Source organism: Danio rerio, chromosome 11 (genome assembly GCF_049306965.1).
Source record: "Danio rerio strain Tuebingen ecotype United States chromosome 11, GRCz12tu, whole genome shotgun sequence".
NCBI lineage: Eukaryota > Metazoa > Chordata > Actinopteri > Cypriniformes > Danionidae > Danio > Danio rerio.
Genome location: NC_133186.1, coordinates 32826975 through 32854147, shown reverse-complemented (window position 1 = coordinate 32854147; position 27173 = coordinate 32826975). Strand labels below are relative to the sequence as shown.

The window sequence follows — 27173 nt, the reverse complement described above, 5'->3', positions numbered from 1 at the left end:
GTTCATATGTCACTTCATATGTGTAGGATATGGCATAATCGGAGTACTGGGAATCATGAATCATCACAATGTACACAGTAAATAAGGCACTGTTTGAAATGGACCTCGTCTGGAAAACAGTCATACATTAGATGCCTACCGATCTATGCATAAATCATGATGACTAGTCAGACAGAAAAACACCAATGTCATGGGAATGTGTCATCTGCTGCCAGCATGTTCTGATACTGTGGCATCATTATTATGGAAAGATGATTGCAGAGATATGGTAGGAAAGGTTACACTTACATGTTGTCTTCTCCGTGTTAGATGTGAGTAATATGAGCTGTGGTAACTTCATCCTTATCGCTGGCACACACAGTTCATTTATAATGGGTTTCATTTAACAGCTGTAGTTGATGTTGGTTAGTACAAAGCCTGCTGTTAGGTTATTATAAAAAATATATTGTCTTAACTTTTTTTTTCTTAACTAAATATTACTTAATGAATGTAAAAAGTTGAGCTTTTAAAAGTATTCAAGAGTACAGAGTAGTGAGTATTACGCTATAAAAAGCTGATGCGTTTTCATGAAATTTGTGGATGTGTGTAAACGTAACATTCTGTAGTGCATCTAGTTATTGGCCAGCAGGCACACAACGTCATAAGATGTTAATATTAGGTTAGATTTAGACTGTGATGTCGGTTGACCAAAATTAAATGTCTAGCCAGCATCTAAGGACATTATTTTGATTTTCAATAACGAAGTCAAATGAGGTTGATGTTTGATTAATTTTAGGTTAATTTTAATAAGGTGTTAGGTGTTAGAGAGTGGCCAACATCTTAAACCACTGTCATATTGATGTCAAATACTGACATGTATTCGTCAGGTATAACAACCAAAATTCAACATCTGATAGATGTCATAGTGGTAACGTCCACACAACATCAAGCTGTATCATCATTAGATGTTAATATTTGGTTAATTTTAGATTGGACATTGATGACGGCCTGACGTTGAGCATCAACAAAATGCAACGTCCCCATGGTGACCCCATTTAATTCATAAATGTTTAGCAGGTTTGGAAAAAACTGAGATTTCAATGCAATCACATGGCATTTCGTACATTTTTGATTTAGTGGCTATATTATCAAATCAAATCAAATGGCCACGCCACTTTTTTTTAAATTATACATTTTTGTAAGACTGAACTTGTACTAACTCGTACAAATTTGTCACTAAACTGACTAAACATAAGATGGTTACGTTTCCTCATGAGATCAGGCTAGAGATTACATGCACACCCATATAATTTTTATTTTGTGGTTTAAGTGCATGCCTACTATACTTTTACTATATAAAATTTCTTACTGTGTTATCTTAATTATTAATTAAAATTTTTATCCTTATAATTAAACATTTTTAAAACAATTTCAGGGTTAGGCATTTGTAATGTGATGGACGCTGACAATAGAATTGAGGATTCAAATGCTGGGTTTATTAGGAGCATAGTCAGGCAAACAACAGTCAACACTGAAACAAACAGTTGTATTCAAGCAATCCAGAGTCGTAGTCAATACACAGGCAAATGGTCAGTGCAGGCAGCAGACAACGTAAACAAACAAGGTGAGGGTCAAAACACAAGAGAAACGTGTCGTAATGTTCACGGTAACAGATAAACAAGACTCAGCACTAATGTGTGTGCGCTGTATAATTAGTCCTTGTAATCAGTCCTTTACAATCCTCTGGCTGTGTGTGCAATCAGCGGAATCCGGAACAGGTGCGTGTGAGCGGTGCATGAATGGATCTGTAGTACATATAATGGCGGATTTGTAGTTCTATATCGATCTCCGTTTACCAGCAATCAACAAGGATTAAATCGCTGAGGATTGTGACAGCATTAGAGTGTAAATTAAAAATATATTATAATAAATTAATATTAAACATATAAAATATATAATTTGAATAATTAAAAATAATGATATTAATGATATAATGATAATAATATTAACAAAAGCAAAAATAAGTAAACGTTGACTGATATTTGCCCACATTGAAAGAGTTACCCTTATTTTATCACATTTATTTGTTAAATACAGTTTATTTAAACATAATTGGTACACTGTAAAACAGGTTGCCTTAAAATTTTTAAGCTGAATCAAATTAACCTTATGAGTCCATAAAACTAATATTATGTTAAACTGACCTTGTGTAACTTAGCATTTTAGTTAGAACATGATTAACTTAGTTTAGTAAGTTACAATAACCTAATAACATCAGCTGTTTGGGCCAATTGATCGTAGATTGTTTTACAGTGTAGTACATTGTTTATTATTTACATTTTTAATTCATTAGAAGGTTTGTCCATCAAATAATAAAAACAAATGTTTAAAAGTTGCTTCTTTACTTTATTTTTTTATTAATTTATTTATTACAGTTTATTTAAACACATCTTTGGCTTTGCATTGCCATATATTGTATCATAATAAACCAACGCAATCTCACCGCAATTCGTAACTTTTTGATTTAGTGGCTAATTCGTATGAATTTGTACAATTTAGTATTATTTGCTCATCACCCAATCACGGTTGGGGTTAGGGGTGAGGTTGGGTGCCATGCCTCCTTTTTAAAATCGTACGACTGAACTCCAGCCACTAAACTGACAAAACGTAAAATACTTACGTTTCCTCGTGAGATCAGGCTGAATAAACATTTTTTAATTACAACTCATAATGCAAAAGTAAACAAAAATAACAATAAAGTGCAAATCTCATGCCCTAAATAATAAGGTCAAGATGAGAGCAATAAGTTTTGTGATCAATCGTTGTGGGAGAAAAATGTAAATAGAACAAGAATTAAATCAAAGTAAGAGAGTCAGTATTTTAGTTGAGAATTACCCTTCTTCAATTCACAGTACGTTCCCTTTACTGATTGTGTGACAAAAATAGTAAGTACTTGCTTTTAAGTGCACTTTACCACTTGATTGTGATAAAGGGCAGAACCATCACTGAAGAAATTGCCAGAAGCCCTAAACAAATTCACAAGAGAACTGATTATGTCAAACAGATCATCTACTTTTCCTGTACGATTGTCATATACTGAAATGTAGCCTACATTGATGTTTATTGGATGTTGCAGTTTAGCCAGACACAGTCATGATTCATGTGTTCGCGAGTCTGTGTGCTTTTATTTGCCCTACTCACAGAGCTCAGTTAGACATCAAAACGCAGTACGTCTAAATAGGCTAAAAATGTTTTATCACTTCATTCTCATGCAACTAATCCGTAAATGCACTGATTTATAAGCGGGATTATGATACATAAAAAAATGATGATGGACAATAAATAACTTAAACTGGGGCTAAGACTTAATAATTCATCATTTTAACTGTGTGTGTGTGTGTATATATATATATATATTCATATATTTATATATATTTATATACAGTATATAGGGGGCAACAAGGTGGCTCAGTGGTTAGCACTTAAACTATCACCAGCATAATAATAAAACAATTTAAAAAATGAATTAAAAAATATAATGTATTAAAATTGTAAACGTAAAATATGCATTACTTGCAGCTGTTTTTGTTTAAAGGGATTTAGAAGTGCGAAATATTATATTAATATTTATTTAAAATGCGAAAGTAGTACATTTAGGTAAAAGCTGCTCGAGTACAAATTTACATGGTGGGTTACAGTTATACAGTTATGTATTGGGTGTAATAACATCATTTTTATGGCATCTTTAGTTCTTTTTATAATAACTATTATGTTGAAGCATTGCATGTATTGTATTGAGTTTTGTATAGTTGTAGACTGCTGTGTTGCAGTTGAGTATTGTGTCCCAAATGTTAAAGTTTCTATCTCTGTCTTCTGTTTCTGTTTTGATATACTGTAGATTGGACAAGAATTTTTCTTTTTTTAACTATTTCCCAAATGATGTTCAACAGAGCAAGGAATTTTCACACTATGTCTGATAATATTTTTTCTTCTGGAGAAAGTATTATTTGTTTTCAGCTAGAATAAAAGCAGTTTTGAATTTTATAAAAAACATTTTAAGGACAAAACTATTAGTCCCTTTAAGCTATATTTTTTTCTAGAATCAACAGAACAAACCATCATTATAGCACAACTTGCCTAATTACCCTATCCGGCCTAGTTAACCTAATTAATCTAGTTAAGCCTTTAAATGTCACTTTAAGCTGTATAGAAGTGTCTTGAAAAATATCTAGTCAAATATTATTTACTGTTATCATGGCAAAGATAAAACAAATCAGTTATTATAGACGAGGGGGAACGGGGGTTAATAAATCAGGGAGGCTAATAATTCTGACCTCAACTGTACTTTGTTTGAAAAATGTATAAAGGGAGAGCAAAACTGAAGCAAGCAAAGTATTACACATTAACTTCACATGTCAAAAACTTCTCAACATACAATATACTGTACATAACTTTGACCAAATTCGACCTAATTACATATATTAAAACAATACAATGCAAGTATGCTAACATGCTAAGTAACTGCTATAACCTTGCGTCCACAACTGATTGTTGGAACATTAAGGATTGTAAGCGAGTTTTAGGCATATTAAGAAAGTTTTTTTGTTTGTTTGTTTGTTTTTGCCCAAAGGGTTTTGGAACAAAGCAAACTCTTTTTATCACACCACTTTGACTTATTTTATTTTTATTTTATTTTTATTTTATTTATTTTATTTTTTTGTAGAATGAAATGTGTTCGCAATAATAAATTTGGGAATTTTGGTGGTTGTAAGAGCTGCTGTATTGGAGATTTATGGATAATTATTATAATGTTTTTTAAAAACTACATTTAAAAATATGCAATTGATAAAGTGCTTTCCATTATACTGAACATTTTACAAATACATGTAGTCATAGCAGATGCTTTTGTCCAAAGCGACTTAAAATTGAGGAGGCATTCAGCAAGAAGAGGCAATACACACAAGAAGTGCTGTTTATTCAAACTAACTTGTTTGTGCTCAGAAAATTTAGTGCTAGAGTTTTTTATTATTAATTTTATAGAGAGGGAGAGAGAAAGAAAGTGCTTCAAGTTGATTTTGGTATAATTCACCAGGGTTCAGGTGTTCACAGAAGAGATGGGTTTTAGTTGTCATTTGAAGGAGATCAGTGTAAATATATATAATATTTTATTCTGTAATTTTTTTTTGATTTTATGAAAACCAAAAAAGTGCAAAATCACCTATGAAAACACAGGGAATTGTATGAAAAATACAGTGTCTTACCTTACATTTAAATTAAACTTTTTTCAGTGAAGTACTGTAATGGCCCTAAAAAATAACACTAAACATTAACCCAGCTTCTCTTAACCTCTCAGGATGCCTCGCAACATCAGAAGATATCAAATCCTCCAAGTGAAAAATGTGGAAAAACACCAGGAGAGCTTCATACATCCCTGACACATTCCTTTCAAACACATACAGTACATATGCCCCCCCACACGCATGCACAAGCCGAGAAGAAAGCAATACCTGCCAGAGGAGCCTCTTTATCTTGCACGTGTCTGTTGAGGACAAGAAGCTGGCAGATACGAGAGCTTCACCGAGCGGGCAGCGAGTGACAGGCTCCCAGCACAGCCTTGTATGGAAGTGGTTGAGGGAGAAGAGAACGATAAGCAACAACCCAACTATGCTGTCCATGTTTAGAGGCACTCACCGGGCCCAGCAGGCCAGAGACAATGCCTGTTTCTGTTAAATTTAGACAGTTTATCGGCCAACGCTCCTCCGCATAGACAGTCTCTCGCTGCACCGCTGGGAATACAGAGGTGAGTGTCGAATTGATAGTTTTTTAGGGGATCTAAAGTTGTTAGAGGACAGTGCTTTATTGTGTGAATGGCTTGTTGGATGGTTTAATGGCTGGATATGTTAAGCCTGTTATGTACTGTAATGGTTTTGATTCAATTGGATTGTTTCTGTGTAAAATGTCTTAAATTTCTAATTAAATCATTAGAAGTATAAGCAGAAAGGAATAGTTAGTTGGATAAAATCAATTATGCCAAACATTTTTTTTGCTTATTACAATAAAAAAATAAATGTTTTGTTGGATTTACGGATTTTTTTTTTTTATCTGACTGGTTGCAAATTTAATTTAAACAAACAAATTAAGTTACAAATGAAGTTACCTTCACTCAGTTTTATTTATTTATTTATTTATTTATTGCTGTTTGTTAAATCTACTTATTTAAAATGAGGTGAAACAACTCCGTTCCTGAGGTTTTTTTGTGGACAACTTTTTTATGTTCAATTCACTTAAGACCGTTAATATATCTTTGAATTGCACTAAGATGACTTGAAGGGATTTTGTGGAACCAATCATTTTTTTACAGATATCAACTTATCACTTAAATAGGTAAAGACTGGATTTGGCAAATAAATACATTTTCACTAACTGGTTAATCATTTGAAACTAACATTATTTAACGTAAGCGTTGAATCAAATGACTATCTGATAATATTAACATACACTGTAAATAGTAATTAGTTACTTAAACAAGTAAACCAATTGCCTTAAAAGCAACAAGTTGACTTTACAAACATAATCTACTGTAAGTAAACCCATTGGAACTGTTAAGTTGACTTATTTTTTTTATAATTATGCAAATTCTGCTCACTTTTTAAAAGTAAATCAATCACTTTTTTCCAATACACTTATTTTATTAGGCTTTTTTCAGCTTTTCTGCAAAATTACAATCTGCTCTTTTAGACTCCAATGTGTCTTCTAAATTCAATACAGGCTATAATTGTATACTTTACAGACTTAATGAGGCACAAAGTAATATTGTAATAATTACAGTAATTACTTGAAAACAGATGTGCTAAAATAGTCTGACACTTAAAGGAGATTAGTTGACTTGTGAAAAAGTCAACAGTTAAAAATAAAAACTTAACAGTTTCGAGTTACAATGGGTTTACCTACATCATTTTTGTAAAATCAACTCGTTGCTTTTAAGGAAATTGCAGTCGCTTAAAGTAACTAAACACGTTTTACAGTCTTGGCTCATTATGCGCCTTTAAGTGAGTTTAAATTCCATGGGAAATGAACAATGTTTTAAGTTTATCAAGGGTGTCTAAATAGCATAATGTAATTATGTCACATTGATTTCTCAAAATGATAATAATAGATAGAACACTAGGCAAGGCAAGTTTATTTACATAGGAAATGTCATATAAAATGGTAATTTAAAGGGCTTTACATAAAAAAGAATAAAAGAAACAAGGAAATAAAACTGATTAAAATAATTAAAAATGATTAAAAACAGATTAAAATGTGCTTAAACAGGTTTTAAATGAATGAAATAGAAAAGATAGACATAATAGTGCAATTTGTCAGACTTAGCACAGTGCTCAATCAGTAAAGGCACAGCCAAACAGACGTGTTTTCAGTCTTGATTTGAACATACCTTATTCTGGAGCACATCTGAATACTATGGTGTCCATTTTTTTTTTAAATCAAGAAATAAACATCTTATTGAACCTGTAAAAAGGTTATATGGATGTAAATCATTTCTTCTATATAGACTATATAAGGGTCAAAGACATTTTGGTGTCAACTGGGTAACATATAATACATGTACTGACCTTATTAAAATATCCAATATAATAAATGATCATACTGTATTGCATTGTTTTTAAAGGACAATATATTTTCGGAATATGAATTGTTCCACTGAATGAATGACCCAGAAATACATAAAATACTGTAGAATGTTTTTATTAATACATTTTCATGTTTTAAATATAGTTTCACGATCATTTATGGCTGTTTTCAATTTACTATTTGTGTTAAAAACATTCATGCGTCCGATCTGTTTTTGCATTTAAATGCGTCAGCTACGTTTAACACTAAATATATGATACCTACAAATCTACATACAAAACAAACAGAGCGAACGGATGCACAAAACAGAAAAGCCACATGATGTGTGATTCAAAATATTTCTACCAAAACCCAGACCTTCAGTCTAGTAATTTGCCACCGCTCACACATGCCGGTTATGACCTCATGTCAACAAGTCTGTGACTACAGTCCATCCACCGAATCCCCATGAGCAAGTGACAACATGCTGTTCCTTACATGTTTATTTATTAGTTTTATGGTGCAGAGGTCATGTTAGCCTGGTCAGACATGAGCGGCAGGCATGTATGTGGAAAACAGGTCATCTTACAGAGCGAATAAGACTTCGGTGATGTAAAGCTGGCCACAAAAGCCTAAGCCTCTAGATGTAAAGTACAGCAAGTTGCTACTGGGGCGGCACGGTGGCTCAGTGGTTAGAACTGACGCCTCACAGCAAGAAGGTCGCTGGTTCGATTCCCGCCTGGGTCATTTGGTATTTCTGTGTGGAGTATGTATGTTCTCCCCATGTTGGTGTTGCCGTGGATTGCCTCCGGGTGCTCTGGTTTCCCCCACAGTTCAAAGACGTGTACTATAGGTGAATTGGGTAAACAAAATTGGCCATTGTCTATGAGTGTGTGAATGTGAGTGTATGGGTGTTTCCCTATACTGGGTTGCGATTGGAAGAGCATCCACTGTGTAAAACATATGCTGGCATAGTTGGTGGTTCATTCCGCTGTGGCGACCCCTGATAAATAAGGGACTTAACTGAAAGAAAATGAACAAATGTTTGCTTCTGCATGAGAAGATGAAGAATTTCGAGATATGCTGAGGCTGAAAGACTATGAAAATGTGGAGTAATTAGTTTTGGAATATTAAATTTGTTTGGATGTGTGCTGAACTTTTAAATATGCAGTTTTGATGATCAAATATGTATTTTGATGGATAAAATGAATGAATAATTTAGCTGTCTAATGATTTAGAGTTAGTCATGCTTAATTAAACTGCTGTGATTTGTTAAAAAATGCATTAAAAGCAGTGATGTTTTGAAACTATTTTTGCAAATTGAAATAACAGTTTATTATGTTTGACCTTAATTTTGATAGTCCGTTGGTTGAATTTAAGTTACATTGAATCTACATGCCAACTAATTTTCATTAGATAATAAGTAGACTGTTAGGTTGGAGTTAGGTTTAGTGTAGGTTGACATGTACTTGCTTGTTTCTTACTCAAATGTCTGTTGAAGGAGCAGTATCAACAGATATTAAGCAGACAGTCTACTAATATTCAAATGGACCATCAAAATAAAGTGTTACCGAATGTTTTAGTGTCAGGTGATCTTTTAAATATCATTATAATATAATGATTTGGTGCTCAAGAAATGTCACTTAGTAATGTGTTCAGCACATGTTGTCCAGCTTCATAGTTTTGAAGAAAAAACATGACACAACGTTCAATTTTTAACATTGAAATAGACATTTATGTATAAAGAAATTGACTTTTCTCAATAAAAGCAAAACAAGGTTGACATTAATAATAGAAAGATCATTATTAATAAATGAGCACTACTAATAAGTAAATAGCAAAAGCAAATCATCATGTAATTTGTAAAAGGCTGCTAAAAATGAAATATTTAAAATGTGTTTTTTATTTATTATAGATCTATTTATTTATTATAAATATAATATTGTTTATTATAGATATATATTTTCAATATTTAACAATAATTGTTTCTGCTGTATTTATGAATTTTCACCTAATAAATAAATAATAAAATAATAAATTTAGCCATGGCGATCAAAAGGCACATGTATACACACCAATAATATTCATATTGTTATTGATAAAACTTTACGTTGATGGTCCATTTGAGTATTATAGACGGTCTGCTTAATATCTGTTAATACTTTCCCTTTTAACAGACATTTAACGTTGCAAGTACGTCAATTTACCCTAACCCCAACCTAACAGTAAACTTATAATCTAATGAGAATTAGTTGACATGTATATGCAATGCGACTTAAATTCTACAAACAAAACATCAAAATAACGTGTGACCTTTTTATTAATGTTAAAAATAAAATAATAATAATAATAATAGAAACTTAGATAATATTGAGTCACATGCATTTTATCTTGATGTCTTGGATGTGAATTTATCCAATATTTAATCTTAAGTCACAACACTTATTAACCACAAACGGTCTCCATCCTGTATAACTTAAGATCTCCAAGATAGCTTCTATATAGCATAAACATGCATATATTTGCATTTACTTTGGCTTGTGTCTGCTTCTGGCTTCCTGTATGACTATGCAAGACTGCATTTATATAGTGCACACATGCATATATTTGCATTCCCATTGCTTTGCGTCTGTTTCCGTCTAGAGAGCCATCAGCACAATAAGAAACATGATTCAAATTAATGGAGGCCCTTCAGGTCATATTGGTCTAACGTAGGGAGACACATCACGACAGAGATCACGTCACTGGCAAATGTGACCTGGCATGCCATAACACTGACTCAAGATAGGGCACAAAAGTGTCTTTTCCACAGTTGCAGTTCGGTGATGAACACAGACAGCGAGCTGCACGGCACAGCTCTGAACTAATTCATTTAACAGCACACATCCTAAATACTGCAGGATGGAAAAGCTTACTAAAGATAAGCAAATAATGTCATGGTCATAATATATATTATTGTCTTTATAAGTACACTAAAAAACACCATTAATTAGACTATTTTTTAAGGTAGTGGTTGCAAACAATTTATCTGGGCTGAATTTACACAAACAAATTAAGTTACTACATTTACTAAATTTAATATGTTGCCGCCTGTTTAAATAGTTTGCAACCACTTACCTTGAAAATATTATTAAATTCAATTATTGGATATTTTAAATTGATTTAAATCCAATATTTTTACTTATAAAGAGAATAATATATAGTATGACCACTAGCCTGTTGCTTATTTTCTGTAATTATGCCAGATTTTAAATCCAGTTAATCTTTTTTTTTCAGTTTAAAATTATGTATAGTTACATATATTAAAAAAAATACTGTTATGCATAAATATTATTATCATTATGCTTTTTTATATCTAATTTTTCTTTCCTTTTTCAGTTTAAAGAGTTAAAAATTTAAAAATAGAGAAAAAAATAAAATGCACATTATTACACACATTTGCATGAGGCACTACAAACAGCACTGTAGTGTAGGCTGTAACATTTCTTGTTTGTAATGTAATATAATGTGTATTTATATGGTGCATTTATCATGGATGGCCATACACCCAAAGACCTTCACAATGACGAGGGGGTCTCTCCACACCACCACCAGTGTGCAGCATCCACTTGGATGAGGCGAAGGCAGCCACAGGACGACAGCGACAGTGCGCTCACCACACACCAGCTATTGGTGGAGTGGAGAGACAGTGAAAGAGGCAATTCGGTAGATGGGAAAGATTAAGAGGCCATGATGGTTAAGGGCCGATAGAGGGAATTTGGCCAGGACACCGGGGTTACACCCCTACTCTTTACAAGAAGTGCCATGAAATTTTTTTTTATTACCACAGAGAGTCAGGACCTCGTTTTAACGTTTCATCTGAAAGACGCTGCCCACAGACAGTATGGTGAGCCCTTTACTTTACTGGGGTATTAGGACCACAGGTTGAGGGCTTCCTGCTGGCCTCACTAACACCACTTCCAGCAGCAACAACAACCTAGTTTCCCAGGTTTTCCATGCAGGAACTGACCAGGCACAGCTCTGCTTAGCTAAAGTGCGTACCCGTTCTTGGCCTGCAGGGTGATATGGCTGTGGCTGTAACATGTATATGGTTTATGGCGGCAGAATCTAATAGAGGCCCTTAGCCAGCCTGGCGAAAGGGGTGGTTCCTTATTTTTTAGCTGAATTAGCTTGTTGGATGGTCATCATAAGCACACTTTTTGATGTACCAAAATATTACGTAAACATTTAGAATAAAGAAATATGACATTTATTATCGCCGGCAGCTAGCTCTCTGCAACTCTCACATGGTCACCCACTGAAGCTAAGCAGGGCTGCGCCCGGTCAGTACCTGGATGGGAAAATGGCTGCCATCGCGTCATCCAGATGGATGCTGCACACTGGTCGTGGATGAGGAAATCCCCCCCCCCATTGTGTCAAGCGCTTTGAGTGCCCAGAAAAGCGCTATATAAATGTAAGGAATTATTATTTTATTAATTTTTAAAACACATTCATTACACCATACTATCACTAGAAAATAAGTTCTAAATAAAAACTATGGCTTAATGTAATTTATTAGGCAAACAACAAATTGGCCAGAACATTCAACTTTCCTCAGTCAGAATTTGGCCATTTGAAATAAAACAAATTAATAATAATAATATTAGTATAGAGCTTCACTATTTTTCTAACCTCTTTTTATGGATAACAACAATACCCAAAATAGTATTCAAATATGTTTTAATAAACTTCACACTTTTTTATTAGTTATGTTTTCTTTCAAGAATAATGTCCAAGATTTAGAATAAAATTTACTTGTCAAATGTTTTCTCTATTTAAAAACAATACAGTAGCGAAAGATGACTTCCCTTATGTCAGATGTTTTCTTGTACAGCTGGTTGTTGCACTCTTGAAAAATAATTGTTTGCATTGGCCAAAACTGATTAACTAAAGTCACGCCAGGACTTCGCTTGGTCTTAAAGCCTTTTTCGATGAGCTATTTTTATTATTTATGAGAGCAGAAAAGAGCAATTGCTTTAAAGCAATAATGACGTTTCTCTCAGTGTGTAGATTCATGTTTTACCTGAAAGTTAGAGGAATGTTTGTGTTTTTTTATCAATTTTGGCTTGAGCCAGGGTTTCAATCAGGGAGCGGGAAATGGAAGTTACAGCCAAATGTGGACGGATTGCACAATTCAGTCTAATATGGAATAGCCTATTATATTTGCCAGCTTTATAAAGTTTTTAAAGATAATAAAAAAATGAAAACAACTTCACAGGGATATTGGAAACAGTATGAATAGAGATGTGGATAGCCTACACTTTTTTCGGCTACTATTTGCCTTCACTGTAGAAATATATTGGTTGCCTTCTTTTTTGAGGCTGAATCAAATTAACCTTATGAGTCCATTGAACTTATATTGTTAAACTGACTTAAAACAGCTTGCATAACTTATAAAATAAGTTATAACATAATTCGCAGTTATAACATTATCTTTTAAGAAGTCTAATAGATGTCTAATAGACGTCTAAACATAGTCATCTTGGTCTTGGCTAAAACAAGGCTAAATGTGGGTTGTCAGTGAAAATCTAATAGACTTCTTAGAAAAGATAATCAGATAAGCAGAAATGAATGCCTACACATAAAGTCTGTCTAATCTGTCTTTTTGACGACTAGTCTTTTGGGCTATTCTTAGATGTCTATTAGACTTTGACAGCCCAACTTTACATTTATTTACGTTTACATTTAGCCTTGTTTTAGTTAAACTGTCTGCATTTAGTTGTCTATTAAACACAAAATTGTTTGCTGGTTTAACTTAGCTTAATAAGTTACAATGTACTAAACTTGAACAATGAACAAAATAAACATACGCTGTATGACTATTGATCATATTTTACTGTATAGCCAACGATCAGAAAATGCTAAACTATATACAATAATATAGCCTATTTGGCATATAAAGGCTTTTATACAATAATATAGGGTTAATTATACTCTCAAATAGTCAAATTTTTCTGAGAATTTTGTTAATAAATTCCAACATTTAAAATATATGATCAGAAAAGTAGTCTAATATGTCTCTGAAGCGACATTAAGAGGACAAATTGTTGCTTTTAAATGGCATATTGAGATGTATGCGCTCTGTCTCAGTGTTATCAGCTCATGGGGGTCTGGCATGAAGCCACCGCACTATCCGAGCTCCTCCGGTCAGACAGGCAAATTCGCACGGAAATCGGAAAATGTGCTTGGAGCACTAAGGAAAAAGTAGTCTACAACTCTCCAGCGCACACTGTCTGTCCTCGTGCAGCTCTGAATGAGGCGCGTGTCTCTCACACAGCTCTCGTTACCGGAGTGATTCAACTACTGGAGGATGAGAGTGAACGGTCGCGGTACTTTGCAAATGAACGCTGCCGGTAAACGGTCCGGTTGAATGAGGTTGCTTTGCGGGAATCTTTGAGTGTCTTTTCCACAGCTGAATCTACATGTGGCGGCTTTCACATCACCTCAGCATTTCACTTTAGAAGGTACATGTATTTCGACTTTATTTAGTAGACTGTTTTGGTGTGTGTGTGTCTGTGTGTGTGTGTGTGTAAATTTAGAATATATAGTGTGGATTTTATATGTGAGACCGGAGGGTAAATTCACAATAATCCGTTTTTTCCTGTAATCTTGCAGACAAATGAATCATGTTTGAGTGTAGAGAGTTCAAACCCAGTTCATTAGATCTGTAATGCATCTTTCCATCCAGAACTAGCCTACTTCTTCATTTATTATTGCTATTTGGTAATTTACGACAGTGAATATTTTTTTTTATTATGAAAAATAACATGCCTAAAATTAATAATGGTGTACTGGTTTAAGATATTCACATGTCTTTGCCAAACTCATAAACTGGTGTTGGATTTTATTAGTTGGTGAGCAAATTGATCTCCCATTATTACCAGCTGAAAGTGCATTTAAAAAACTATAGACCACCCTGACCAGAATGATTGACCAGCTTATGCATTATTTTTGGATGAATTAAGCTTTTTTTTAGGGGTAATATGTTGCGTTTTAGTTTACATGCATATTTTGTACTGTGGTAAAAGCCTTTGTTAGAAAATTATGTGTGGTTATCATAGTAATTATAACTCTGCACTGGAGTCTGCTTAAACAAAGTTTGTACATGTATTTCTGTTTTAAGTGAAACATCTGTGTTATAAGAGGGTATTTTGCCTAAATCATTTTGGTGCAAACCATTCTGTATTTGCTTATCTAAAAACACAAGTATCTTGTTGTTTAGGTTTTTGTCACTCATCCATGTGGCTGAACCAGCTCATCCATCATTCATTCACTAATTAACAGATTTTTTCCTTCGCTGGATTTTAATTAAAGGTATAGTTTGACCCCCAAAAACAATGAAAATGTATTTGCTGTTATATACCCTCAGACTTAAAAACATGGGTAGACAAAATTAACACTGTTATAAACCCTCAGACTTAAAAACATGGGTAGACAAAATTAACACTGTTATAAACCCTCAGACTTAAAAACATGGGTAGACAAAATTAACACTGTTATAAACCCTCAGACTTAAAAACATAGGTAGACAAAATTAACACTGTTATAAACCCTCAGACTTAAAAACATAGGTAGACAAAATTAACACTGTTATAAACCCTCAGACTTAAAAACATGGGTAGACAAAATTAACACCCGAAACCCTTAACTGTACATTTAGATCTTCAGGAGTCACGGGTCATTTTGTTTTACATTGTTGCTCGTCATTGCTTTGGATTTTATGAATCACAAAGAACCATGCTTTCAGCTAATAATAATATTTATTGCTCTGCTAAATATAAAATTAATCTACATCTTGGATGGTCTGGGTGAACTGTCCCTTAAGATATTTTACAAAAACATGAGCATTCATTATCATTATGGGCTGCTGGGAACCACTGCTCAATTCAGGAGTAAAACGTGTGTATTTCTGCATTTCTGTCAAACCAACTGGTATTATTCTTCACCAAAGAAAATAGATTAAGTTGTTTTTGTTTTCTTTTTTTATCACCAAAAAACTTGCAGTTCCAGAGAGGAACAGTGTTTATTAGTGGAGTGGAGTGAGATGACCCTTCTCAATGAAAATCACTTCTGGCCAATACTACTCCAGGTTTTCCATTTCATATCAGGGTTTTCCATGTATCAAGTAATTGTGGACTCGGAGCAAAAGAAACTTTGATTCCTACATTAAAAAAACTCCTCTTTCATATCAAACTCTTGCTTAGCATTATTCAAATAGTCAGGTTGTGAATACCGTGAACACAGACAAGATGGTAAAAATGGTAGAAGTTCCCAGAACTATAAACTCTAAATAAGAGCTCTCTCTGAACATTCTTTGATTCAAGTTTGAGCATCACAACCAAATGTAGCTTTATCTCTTGTATTCTGGTCAGCTGTCATTATGTTCTATCATTCCTAACGGTTCTCCTCACTTTTTATTTTCTCACAGGGTACTGGAGAGCAGGAACAAAATACCTCACTGGGAACATGGGCCAATCTGGGACTTCATCCTATTTTTCTCTCGCTCTAAATCTCAGCATCTTCCTCTTAGTTTTCTCCTATGAGCTCACGCCAGTCATTGCAGGCAGCTCCAAATCGAGCTTAGATGTAGATACTTCCAATGCAAACTCTTCTCAAGAGACATGTGGTGGTAGTTATGAATGCAAAGAGGGGGTGATCTTGCCAATTTGGACACCGGTGAACCCGTCCTTTGGGGATAAGTTGGCCAGAGCCACTGTGTACTTTGTCGGTTTGTTCTACATGTTCCTAGGAGTATCCATCATTGCAGACCGCTTCATGGCTTCCATTGAGGTCATCACATCCCAGGAGAAAGAGATCACCATTAAGAAGCCCAACGGAGAAACCACAACTACTACAGTTCGTATTTGGAATGAAACGGTCTCAAATCTGACTCTCATGGCTTTGGGTTCTTCAGCCCCAGAGATTCTGCTGTCCGTGGTTGAAGTGTGTGGGCACAACTTTGACGCAGGAGAGCTGGGCCCAAACACCATTGTGGGAAGTGCAGCTTTTAACATGTTTGTCATCATCGGTCTCTGTGTCTCTGTGATACCCGAAGGAGAGCACCGGAAGGTCAAGCACCTGCGGGTCTTCTTTGTCACCGCCACTTGGAGTATCTTTGCATATACGTGGCTTTACCTGATTTTGGCAGTGATTTCCCCAGGTATCGTGGAGGTCTGGGAGGGACTTCTTACTCTGTTTTTCTTTCCTATTTGTGTATTATTTGCTTGGGTTGCAGACCGTAGACTTCTGTTTTACAAATACGTGTATAAACGTTACAGAGTTGGAAAGAAACGTGGGATAATTATAGAGACTGAAGGTGAACCAGAACTCCAGTCAAAGGCTGATATCGAAATGGATGGCGGGATGCTTAACTCTCATGCCGAGGAGTTTTTAGACGGCGCAGTTGATAATGAAGATAAAGACGCGGATGAGGACGAGGCCAGAAGGGAAATGGCCAAGATTTTGAAGGAACTGAAACAGAAGCATCCGGAAAAGGAGATGGAGCAGCTTGTTGAGCTTGCCAACTACCACGTCCTCAGCCAGCAACAGAAGAGCCGTGCTTTCTATCGCTGTCAGGCCACTAGACTTATGACTGGTGCAGGAAATATACTGAAGAAACATGCTGCAGATCAAGCCAGAAAAGCACTTGGTATCCATGAACTTCGATCGGAAGTCTCCGATAATGATATCTCCTCCAAGATTTTCTTCGACCCTGGGACATATCAGTGTTTGGAGAACTGTGGAACTGTGGCTTTGAACGTGGTTCGACGCGGCGGCGACTTAACCAGCACTGTGTCAGTGGAGTACAGAACTGAGGATGGCACTGCCAATGCAGGTTCTGATTACCAGTTCACTGAGGGTGTCATAATCTTCAAACCAGGTGAGACCGAAAAGGAGATTAGAGTGGACATTATCGACGATGATATATTTGAAGAAGATGAACACTTCCTGGTTCATCTCAGCAATGTCAAGGTCATATCTGAAGGAGCCAACAATGGAAACCCAGGTACCAATCATGTGGACGCTTTAGCTGGTCTTGGCCTTCCTTCAACAGCTACCGTGACTATCTTTGATGATGACCATGCTGGCATCTTCTTATTTGAGGAACCAATTGTTCATATCAGTGAAAGCATTGGCATGATGGAGGTGAAGGTGGTACGTACATCTGGAGCCCGTGGAGTAGTGGTAATCCCCTATAAAACCATCGAAGGCACAGCCAAAGGTGGAGGAGAGGACTTTGAAGACACCCATGGAGTCTTGGAGTTCCAGAATGATGAGATTTCGTAAGTGATTTTTTTACTTCTATGAAGAGTGTTTGGCATTTTGTTGCAAAATGACAAACTGTGTAATGGGTGGCAGAGTTATTCACCGTTCAAATGACAATGTGACAATTTGAGACCATTCTGTGCTATAACTTGTTCAGTTGGATCAGCGCCATGTCCTACATTATTTTAATTGAGTAAATTCAGAATATAAACTTGGTTATAAACTTTAGAATTTGCAGCTATTACAAATTTGTCATTAAAATATATTAAATATTAAATATTGCTGGCCAATATAAATGTGTTAACCATAAATTTGAAATACTGGCCTGACAAGACATGCAGAAGAAATCCTTACTCTTGAGCGCTACAAGTAGTGTTACTGAAAATGATAAAGTCTCCAAGCCATCCAATTGTTTTTATCTCCTCAGTCTTTGCTCTTTGTTTCTCAAAAAATGTGTTTCCCCCTTTATCTTTGTGCCTGCCTCATTTTCCTTTGCAGCTCTTCTGTTCCTTTTTTAACCATCTCATTTCTCCACTGGCTTTGCTCCCCAAAGCCATTTGCAACCCAGGCTCATTCTAATTGCGTACCCTTATATACATTTCCAGAGAGAGCAAAATACGTCCCAGGAGCTGTTTTTTTTTCACGGATATGTTTTCACAAATCCGTCAGAGGCCACTGTGTACGATTTTTCAGATCTCAAATTTCTCTCACGAGTGCCACTCTCCCCACGCACCCGCTCTCCTCGCATAAAGCCTGGTTTATACTTCTACGTCGAGTGATCGGTGTGACCCTAGGTGGATGCCTTGCGCGTTGCTGTGCATTTATACTTCTGCACAATGTTTGTGTTGCTCTGCAATAACCCTTCCGAAACGCTAGCTGGCAGTAGGTTTTTATGTTCCTCTGTGTTTATTCGCTAGTGTTTTGTATTTTCTAAGTGCTACCTTAATGTAAAAGTGGCTAAAACTTGCTAATTTTAAGCCGGGAACCAGCGGATGTGCAACAATTTTAATCATAAGGTAAATACAAAACTAAACTTTCCATCTTGAGCTCCTTCATGGGACTCAACACTTGTAAACACTCGCTTCAACAGTTTTGCGCGGCTCTCGGTCTTGCCCGCGTTCATCAGCCCTACCAAGCTGACCAATCACACAGATTGCTGTATGCGTCTTTGTGACGTGTAGTTTCATTTTTTGAGAAGTGGGCGTCGGTGACAGCCATGGCAAGGGCTATGCGTCTACGAGAACGCAGCCCCCAGAGCAAATATGCGCATGACGCAGAACTATAAATCAGCCTTTAGTCAACCAAAAGCCACTGTTGACTGACTGGCTGACTGACTAACCAACCGACTGATGCTCTTCACCTTCCCTAAACTAGTAGTATTATTTTAAGTAGTATATATTAAGTAGTATGTATTAAGTAGTATTTTGAAAAAAAAAAACAATTGACCCGCCCATCCCCTTCCCTAAACCCAATCACAGTGTTTTGAAAAGCAATCCAGAAAAAAAAGCCCAAAAAAAGCCCTTGCCTAATTTTTACGTTTTCAGATTTGATCACATTTTCACCCAGTTATTTACTTGTTTATTTTATTTTTTGGCTTGTAATTTTGTTCTACCCGCTTTCTGGAACTGTTTTTTACCAGACTGAAACCCTGTTATCGTGGTCAACTCCGCTGTGCATCTCAAGTCTGCCGACGTATGTTGTCGAGCTAACTGAACAAACTGGTTACAGCAGAAAAGCTGTCCACTTGCTGGTAAGCAAGAGAACGAATGGCTACATAATTTGTGATCTACAGGAAAGAAAATATAGGGCTACGTTTTCAGAATGAGCCTACTGTAAGTTTATTTGCACACTTTAATTTAGAATCTAAATGTAATTATTAGTTTTGTATAGGAATAGATTCCAGATCTCTTGCTTTTACCAGAACCCTATATGGGGGAAAAGTGTTAAAAGACAGTGCAGTTTTGGGTTCAAATTTACTGCATATTATTATATAATTAATACGTCATTATATCATGCATTTTCACATCAAATGTGGTCTTAATTCACTTAAAGTGGTGTAAAAACTGTTTAGCTTGATCTAAAGCTACTTTGAGATACTTTTATTGCTTGAGGTGATTAAGTTCTTCCAATAACAGACCTTTGACACACAATAAAGGCTTTGATAAATGTGCTCCTTGAAGTCTGAACTGAATGAAAAAGCATCTGCTTTGGAGTGAATGAGCTAAGTAGAAGTTTTCCACTAGTCGGATCTGCTTAATCTGTGTAGAGACATGCCACAGAATGTCTCAGAGCTCCAGAACTGCTCATTTGGGTGACTAATTGCATTTCCATAACCGTTGCAACCGTCGTGCTCCAGCGTCAGGACTTCTGGCAGGGAAGAGGCTCTCCTCACCCATCTCCCCATCTGGCGCCCGGCCTCAGATCATTTATTGGTATGATCACATACTTGACAAGGTGGCCTGAACCCCAGATATTTTCCATGACAGGGAGGATATAATGATAACAGATTTACACGGTCAAAGATAAACAGCTCGGAATTTGCTCCAAGATCTTGAAATGGAAAAGCTCCCTGGCTTGTGCTTATTTTAAACTGATTAATGGGAAGACACGCACAAATGTAAACAGAGGTAAACGTATTGCTTTGAAGTAAGCAACCTACACCATGCTGATCTGGCTTTGCCTACACATGAAGTTCCATATATGGACAGATTTGGACGCTGGATCTTATTTGAGGACAACTGTTGGTGGTGGATGCTTTTATATGGTGCTACGTCAATTCAGTATCCCTTTACTTGTAATTTAGATCGAATCAGCTATTTGGATTTGTTCACTAAAGGAGAGTCTGACAAGAAAGAGGTGATTTGTTTTGGGAGGTTTTAAGTAGGCCAGATGGCAAATGATTCAGTGCATCCCATATTGAAAACAAGAGATCGTATTATAGATTAGACACTCAGGATGTTAATAAAGAAGTGAGGTAAATGAGGACCCTTGGGTATCTCAGTAGTCCTGGTAAATTTGGAACTGTTCAATGTCTTTATCTGTCTCCAGTCAGTATGTTTGTCTTCACAGCAGTAGTCCTGTTTTCTCTTACTTGCTTTGATTATTGTTAAAGTAAATCTATAACTGACGTCTGACTGCATGAGTACAAAGCGGTCTTAAAAATACATGTAAATGCTATTGGGTCACTTTATGCCAACTAAACCAGAGGTCTCCAGCTGAAAAAAATTACATATTTTCTACAACTATATATATATTTATTTACATTTAGTCATTTAGCAGACGCTTTTATCCCAAGTGACTTACAAATGAAATATAATATACCCATATATATATATATATATATATATATATATATATATATATATATATATATATATATATATATATATATATATATATATATGTTGAAAGTTGACTTATATCTTATCAAAGTGGAACACGCCACAATTTGTGATTTATTTGTAAGAAACATATACACATGCTGCTTGACAGCACATAAAATGTTGCAAAAATAATTCAACATTTGCAAATTTTTGCATAATGCAAATTTTACTGCTAAATAAATGCAGTCAACACATTAATCACTGCACATTCTAGTAAAAATGTAATAATAACAGATATTTCACTGCAGAAATAAAACATACGTCCTCAGCACACAGATTCATGCAAAGTTATTTATAACATAACGCATAACGCAAAACAAAGGCTTTAACGTTCAGCCATATTACACTGTCAGAGACTTGCATAGCCAAATACTTTACCACGCACTATGATAGTGCACACTAGAAAGCTGCTCATAATCCTTCTCAAATCAGGCTTTTTTCGCAGTTACTGTCTCATCTTGGTTATCAGAAGTCTCTTCACTCAACATCTACACGTGTTCACGGGGAATGATGTTTACACATGCTGTTTGTCACACCTCCACGGTTTTTGTGAGCTTCACGGTTCATTCACAAAATATGTCTGTGTCTATGCTTCGCAAAGGGTAACAGCCAATAACATTACTTTTCCAGGGTTGCGTAAATGTTATTGGCTAGCATATGCTAGGAAATGCATGGAGCGATTTACTGGCATCTGTTTTGACAAAGTTCACAAGAATCTTTGACTGTGACATAAGAATAATCTAAGGGCAGTTTCACCTTAGTGTGTAAAACTGGCATGTAATTTAGGTCAAAAAACATGTGATTTGCACAGTGTGACTAGTCAACTTCATTCAAAAAGTGTCACAGCAAAGCATTAAATTCAGTGCAACCCCTGGTGTATATATATATATATATATATATATATATATATATATATATAGTTTACACTGTAAAAAGCGATTACTTAAAGGGAGTAAACCCATTGCCTTAAAAAGTGACATTGATTTTACTTAAAAAAAATGTAAGTATTCTTTTATAACTTAAAGCTGTTAAGTTCACTTAACTTATTTTTTATGATGCACATGCTTCATTTACTTAATAATTTCAGGGCAATGGGTTTACTCCCTTTTTAAAAGACAACTAAAGTTTTTTTGCAGTGTATGTTTCTTAAGTCAGGGTGTAAATCTTTCAGGGTGAAAATTGTAATTTTGTTTTCCATAGAAACAATAAATTAAGCAATAAGCATAACGCCTATGACATTCAATATTTTGGCTTTCATCAATATTTAGGCATGCCTTTCTTCTGAAAGTCAAGAAGTCCCCCAGAAATTTGACTTGGGTAATTTTCCAAAATTTGGTTGATTTGAGATGCAATGACCTTATGAATTTGGATCTATTCTTGGTGCATTTGCGTTTTAGCATTTATTAGGGTTTTATAAAAGATGCTGTCATGTTAATCTTGCTGCACTTTAGGGCTAAATCCTTATTTATTAGCATACAGGGGAGTTTTCGGACATTTTCTTCAGTGAGCAGAACATAACAAGCAAGAGGGAGTGTAATGAATGTGAATGAAATTTTGACATGGGAAAAAGAGGGGGAAACAGATGAAGAACACAGAAATAGTATGTTAGGTATGTTTATCTTGGCTCAGGCCTGAACCTCATATAAACACTGTACATGGAGGGGACAATGTCTCTTGGGGTTGGGGATTTCCATCAAGAAGATCTGCAAAATTATTGAGCACAAATTCAACTTTAAAGATAGATATTATATATGAAGCTGTTTCTGAAATGTCTCATATGCATGCAAATTAATTAATTCCTAACACAAAAACTAGCACACTTCCACATTGTAGAATAAGGTAAATAAAAAAGTCATTGTAAAATAAAAAAAGCTACTTCTTTTTGCTCAAAAGACCAAAAGAACCATCTTTTTTAGAGTTTGTTTATGTGCTTATCACCAAAAAAGGTCTTCTACGTGCTTATATTATTTGTCCTCTGTCTAATTTCTTCATGTCTTTGAGTTGGTGGTGTTGCAAAGACCAGTATGATGTCTAAGGACTGTTTCAGTAATGTCAGGTAGTAGGGATAATTTAAATGCGGCTTAAAATGCTTCCAGCCTCTTTGGTCTAATTAGTGTAACAGTCAAAAGTGTAGTTATGGTCTTTAGATTGACCCTTGTTGTGAGGACACAGTATGCTCAAGTGAACTCAGTGCACAGTTCTTGCCTCTGCCTGTGGCTGATTAGATGACTTGTTCAGTGGTCATGTGACTCTGACAGCGAACCTTGGCTAGTGCATCTCTATATGAGCTCTCTGAAACACACGCTTATGGGTGCTGATGTTGAGTTGAGTAAGAACGGAGTAAAAAAAGTATTTTTCTTGTAATTGAGGACAATGTTTACATGCAACTGAGTTAAACCCTCACTAATCACTAGGCCCACACGCAATCAGCGCATGCAGAAATCTGCAGATTTTTAGCCCATCATTGAGTTTATATATTTACTTATGTAAATGTGTGTAAATTTATATTTATCCAACTTTGAATTAATTTCAGTAATAATATTGAGTAATATGAAAGTGTTCATTTGATTTATTTACAATACAGTTTGTAAAGTAATATTTTCTGTCTTTTAGCAGATATATTATATGAGAGACTTGCTTCATTTACCAAATAAGTAATTCTAGATGAATATCCATTGTAACTGTTAAAAAAAAAGTAAAAAAAAAAAACATTATTTTTAATTTCATAAAATTTTAATAAAAGATTTTAGTTATGATACTCCCTAAATAATTTCCCCAAAAATCTGCCGATCTTTTACAGAATTCATAGCAAAAAATGTCCGCAGATTCTGTTTGGCCCCACTAATCACTAGCTTAGTCCTGGATTTATCAGGGGTCCCCACAGTGTAAGGAACCAACAATTACTCTGACATATGTTTTATGCGGCAACTAACAACTAAGTTGAACCTTTTACACAAAAATAATTGCTTGTTATTTTTGAACAATTCATATAGATATTTTTGTCTTGCACAAAATGAACTGACAATTTTAAATGTAAATTACCAGAAGTGCTTATATGAAGAAGAACCGAAAATATTCATATATTTTACAGCATAATATCATTATAAATCATAGTTTTTATTTTTTTATTTTATTCATTTTCTTTTCAGCTTAGTCACTTTTTATTAATCTGGGATAGCCACAGTGGAATGACCTGCCAACTTATCCAGCAAATGTTTTATGCAGCGGATGCCCTTCCAACTACAATCCATCTCTGGTAAACATCCATACACACTCATTTACACATACACTACAAACAATTTAGCTTACACAATTCACCTGTACTGCATGTCTTTGGACTATGGGGGAAACTGGAGCACCCTAAGTTAAACACACACGATAAAGGGGGAGAACATGCAAACTCGACACAAAAATACCAACTGACCCAGCCGAGGCTCGAATCAGCAACCTTTTTGCTGGGAGGTGATCGTGCAACCTATTGCGCCACCATGACGCCCTTTTTATATTAACTTTTTTGATATATTTTTATATTAACTTTTTTTAAAATATTTTATATTTACTGAAAATAAATGGACACATTTTGGATATAGCAAAAGGCCTTTAAATAGTTATTGAAGGAGCGCATTTGACACTGTTAGAGTACAAAGTGTCTTGTCACTGTAGTGTACCTTCATGGATCAGATTTGTTACTTTGATAAAGGTTCAATATTTTATCTGCAGGTTTTAAAAACCATAGGTACATTTTGGTTTCCCATGGTACAAATCAATTCCTTAAAGGTTTAAACTGCAATATTACAAATTTGTTTCTTAGTCTTAAGGCACAATTCTGCCACAGTAACAAGGGTTTGTACAACATTGCACCATTTTTTCCTCAGAGTGTTCTGAAATGTAATAAACCTATAATGTCAAAATAAGTGCAAAAAAAAATCCTATATTATTACTACATGAGATTCATTTTCACCCACATTTTTATTAACTTTATTTAATTAGTTTTAATTATGCTGACTAATGAAAATTTAAATCCAAGTAATACTTCAGTGGAGAAGTTGTCATATTTCAGTGCAGTAATAAAATGATGATTATATTTTACTACGCAATTTTCACTAAAACAATAATTGACTGACTTTTTTGATGTAAATATGTGTCTGTACATCCGGTTGTTATTATTAAATAAATTCACATCAACCCAATCAAATTGCATAAGGTAAACATCCAATTTACAAACTCCAATGTATTGTTTGTCATGTGCAATTGTATTGCATTAGCTCATTCTAGCTCAAATTGAACAAGCAGCAGTCCTTTTTGAGACTCTCCTCTCTTTTTACTGGTCAAGAAATATGTCCTGATTCCGCAAGAGAAGGAAAGATGCTCCTGGGTTTATGGTTATGTTTTTGGAGCGTGTTTTCCCCTCTAGTCGAGGAGGAGAGGGCCTTCTGTCACCACAGTCCTCTGCCAGCTCAGACAAACAGCCTGTCAGTTGATTTCATGTGACTCGCTGCACAAGGCACACATAGAGTCGGCAGCAGTGCACCATTAAATCACCGCGGCCGTCTCTGCTGAGAATATTCATCATATTAGGTAGCCCCTTTTGGCCAGTTATTATCTCATGATTATCTGTGACTAATTCACATTATTTCTGCGTCTGCGGAATGCTTAGTTTTTTTGTATGTGATGTGTTTCCCAAATTTTTATTACACATTTCTGAAACCACTTGATGATAGGCAGTGGTGGAAAGAGCACTGAAAAATTACATTTTGGGGGGGGGTTGGCTTTTTTTCAGTTGTGTGTAATATATATTTGTGTGATATATATAATAATTTTTTATGTATATTTTTTTTTTGTAAGATAAGTATTAAATTTGGTTTCTTCTCAGTATTTAAAGGAACATATTCTAGTTTTCAATGTTTGTAGGGATTATTGAATAATGACCTACAGTAACTCGTGATGGCCACACCTGCAATTCTCAAAGACGACCACTTTTTTCATATAAAAAGGTGAATTTTGCCAAACGGTTACAAGTTTGCATCCGTTTGCAAATCTCTCTGTAATTTGCCCCTGCAGTAAAGTGTTATATATTCACACAAAATATATTTTACGCCAGACTGCTTCACCAACAAGGAGTCAGCTGAGTTGTTTCTTAAAAATGGGTCAATTGGAGAACATGTCCAGATCAAGTTACTTCATATTTTGAGAATGTTTCCAAGTTTAAGCATGTGCTTGAAAACTGGCTGTACTAAACCTCCATGTTCAGTCTAGACGTTGTAAATGGTGTAAAAATAATTTGCTTTTATTGTTGTTTTTGGATTGTCTGAATACCAGGCTCCGCCCCTTTCTGGAGAAGAACCTCATTTGCATTTAAAGGGACATACAAAAAAGTCACATGCAAAATTATTCAAATTTGAACAATTATAATTAATGATCTGTGGGATTTTTCAGCTGAAATTCACAGATACATTCTTGGGATACCAGAAATTAATTTTACATCTTATGAAAAGGAGCATGTCATGTCTCCTTTAAGTATGCACCCTGTGGGGAAAAAGAGGTCAGGTTATGTAGCTTTACATAACCTTGATGTGCATTGCATTAATGCATAAATTGTTTAATTTACGAAACCATACTGAGAATGTTCTTCCTCTTAATGGAGGTCATGAAAATTTGATCAAATATGGAAAATGTGCCCGCTTTGATGAAATAACTCAGCAGTTGGCTTTCAGAAAGTCAGTAATCATCAGGATGACCCTCAGTGTGCCTTAAAGGCGAGTTTGTTCTTAGTTGGTCTATAAAGTAAAAGGATTTTTCAAGTGTGTAACAGTTAGCACACACTTTATGTTGCCCTTTAGCAGTTTTATTATGTACAGTTGAAGTAAAAATGATTAGCTTTCCTGTGAATTTAGT

General features: G+C 35.1%; 1 protein-coding gene across 7 annotated transcripts in view; it reads left to right on the top strand.

The window, feature by feature from the left end:
• Window positions 1-27173, top strand: part of slc8a1a (solute carrier family 8 member 1a) — a 103440-nt gene that overhangs the window by 18635 nt on the left and 57632 nt on the right. For 2 of the 7 annotated variants that reach the window (XM_068224167.1, XM_073915875.1), the window contains exons 1-3: window positions 13858-14093; window positions 14852-14943; window positions 16058-17912. In XM_068224167.1, the coding sequence (XP_068080268.1) occupies window positions 16096-17912 (1817 nt within the window). In that variant the 5' untranslated portion in view covers window positions 13858-14093; window positions 14852-14943; window positions 16058-16095. Of the gene's footprint in view, window positions 1-5332; window positions 5780-13857; window positions 14094-14851; window positions 14944-16057; window positions 17913-27173 lie in introns of those variants that run through there. The other 5 variants (XM_021479613.2, XM_073915874.1, XM_009306112.4 and 2 more) reach the window with 4 other exon arrangements.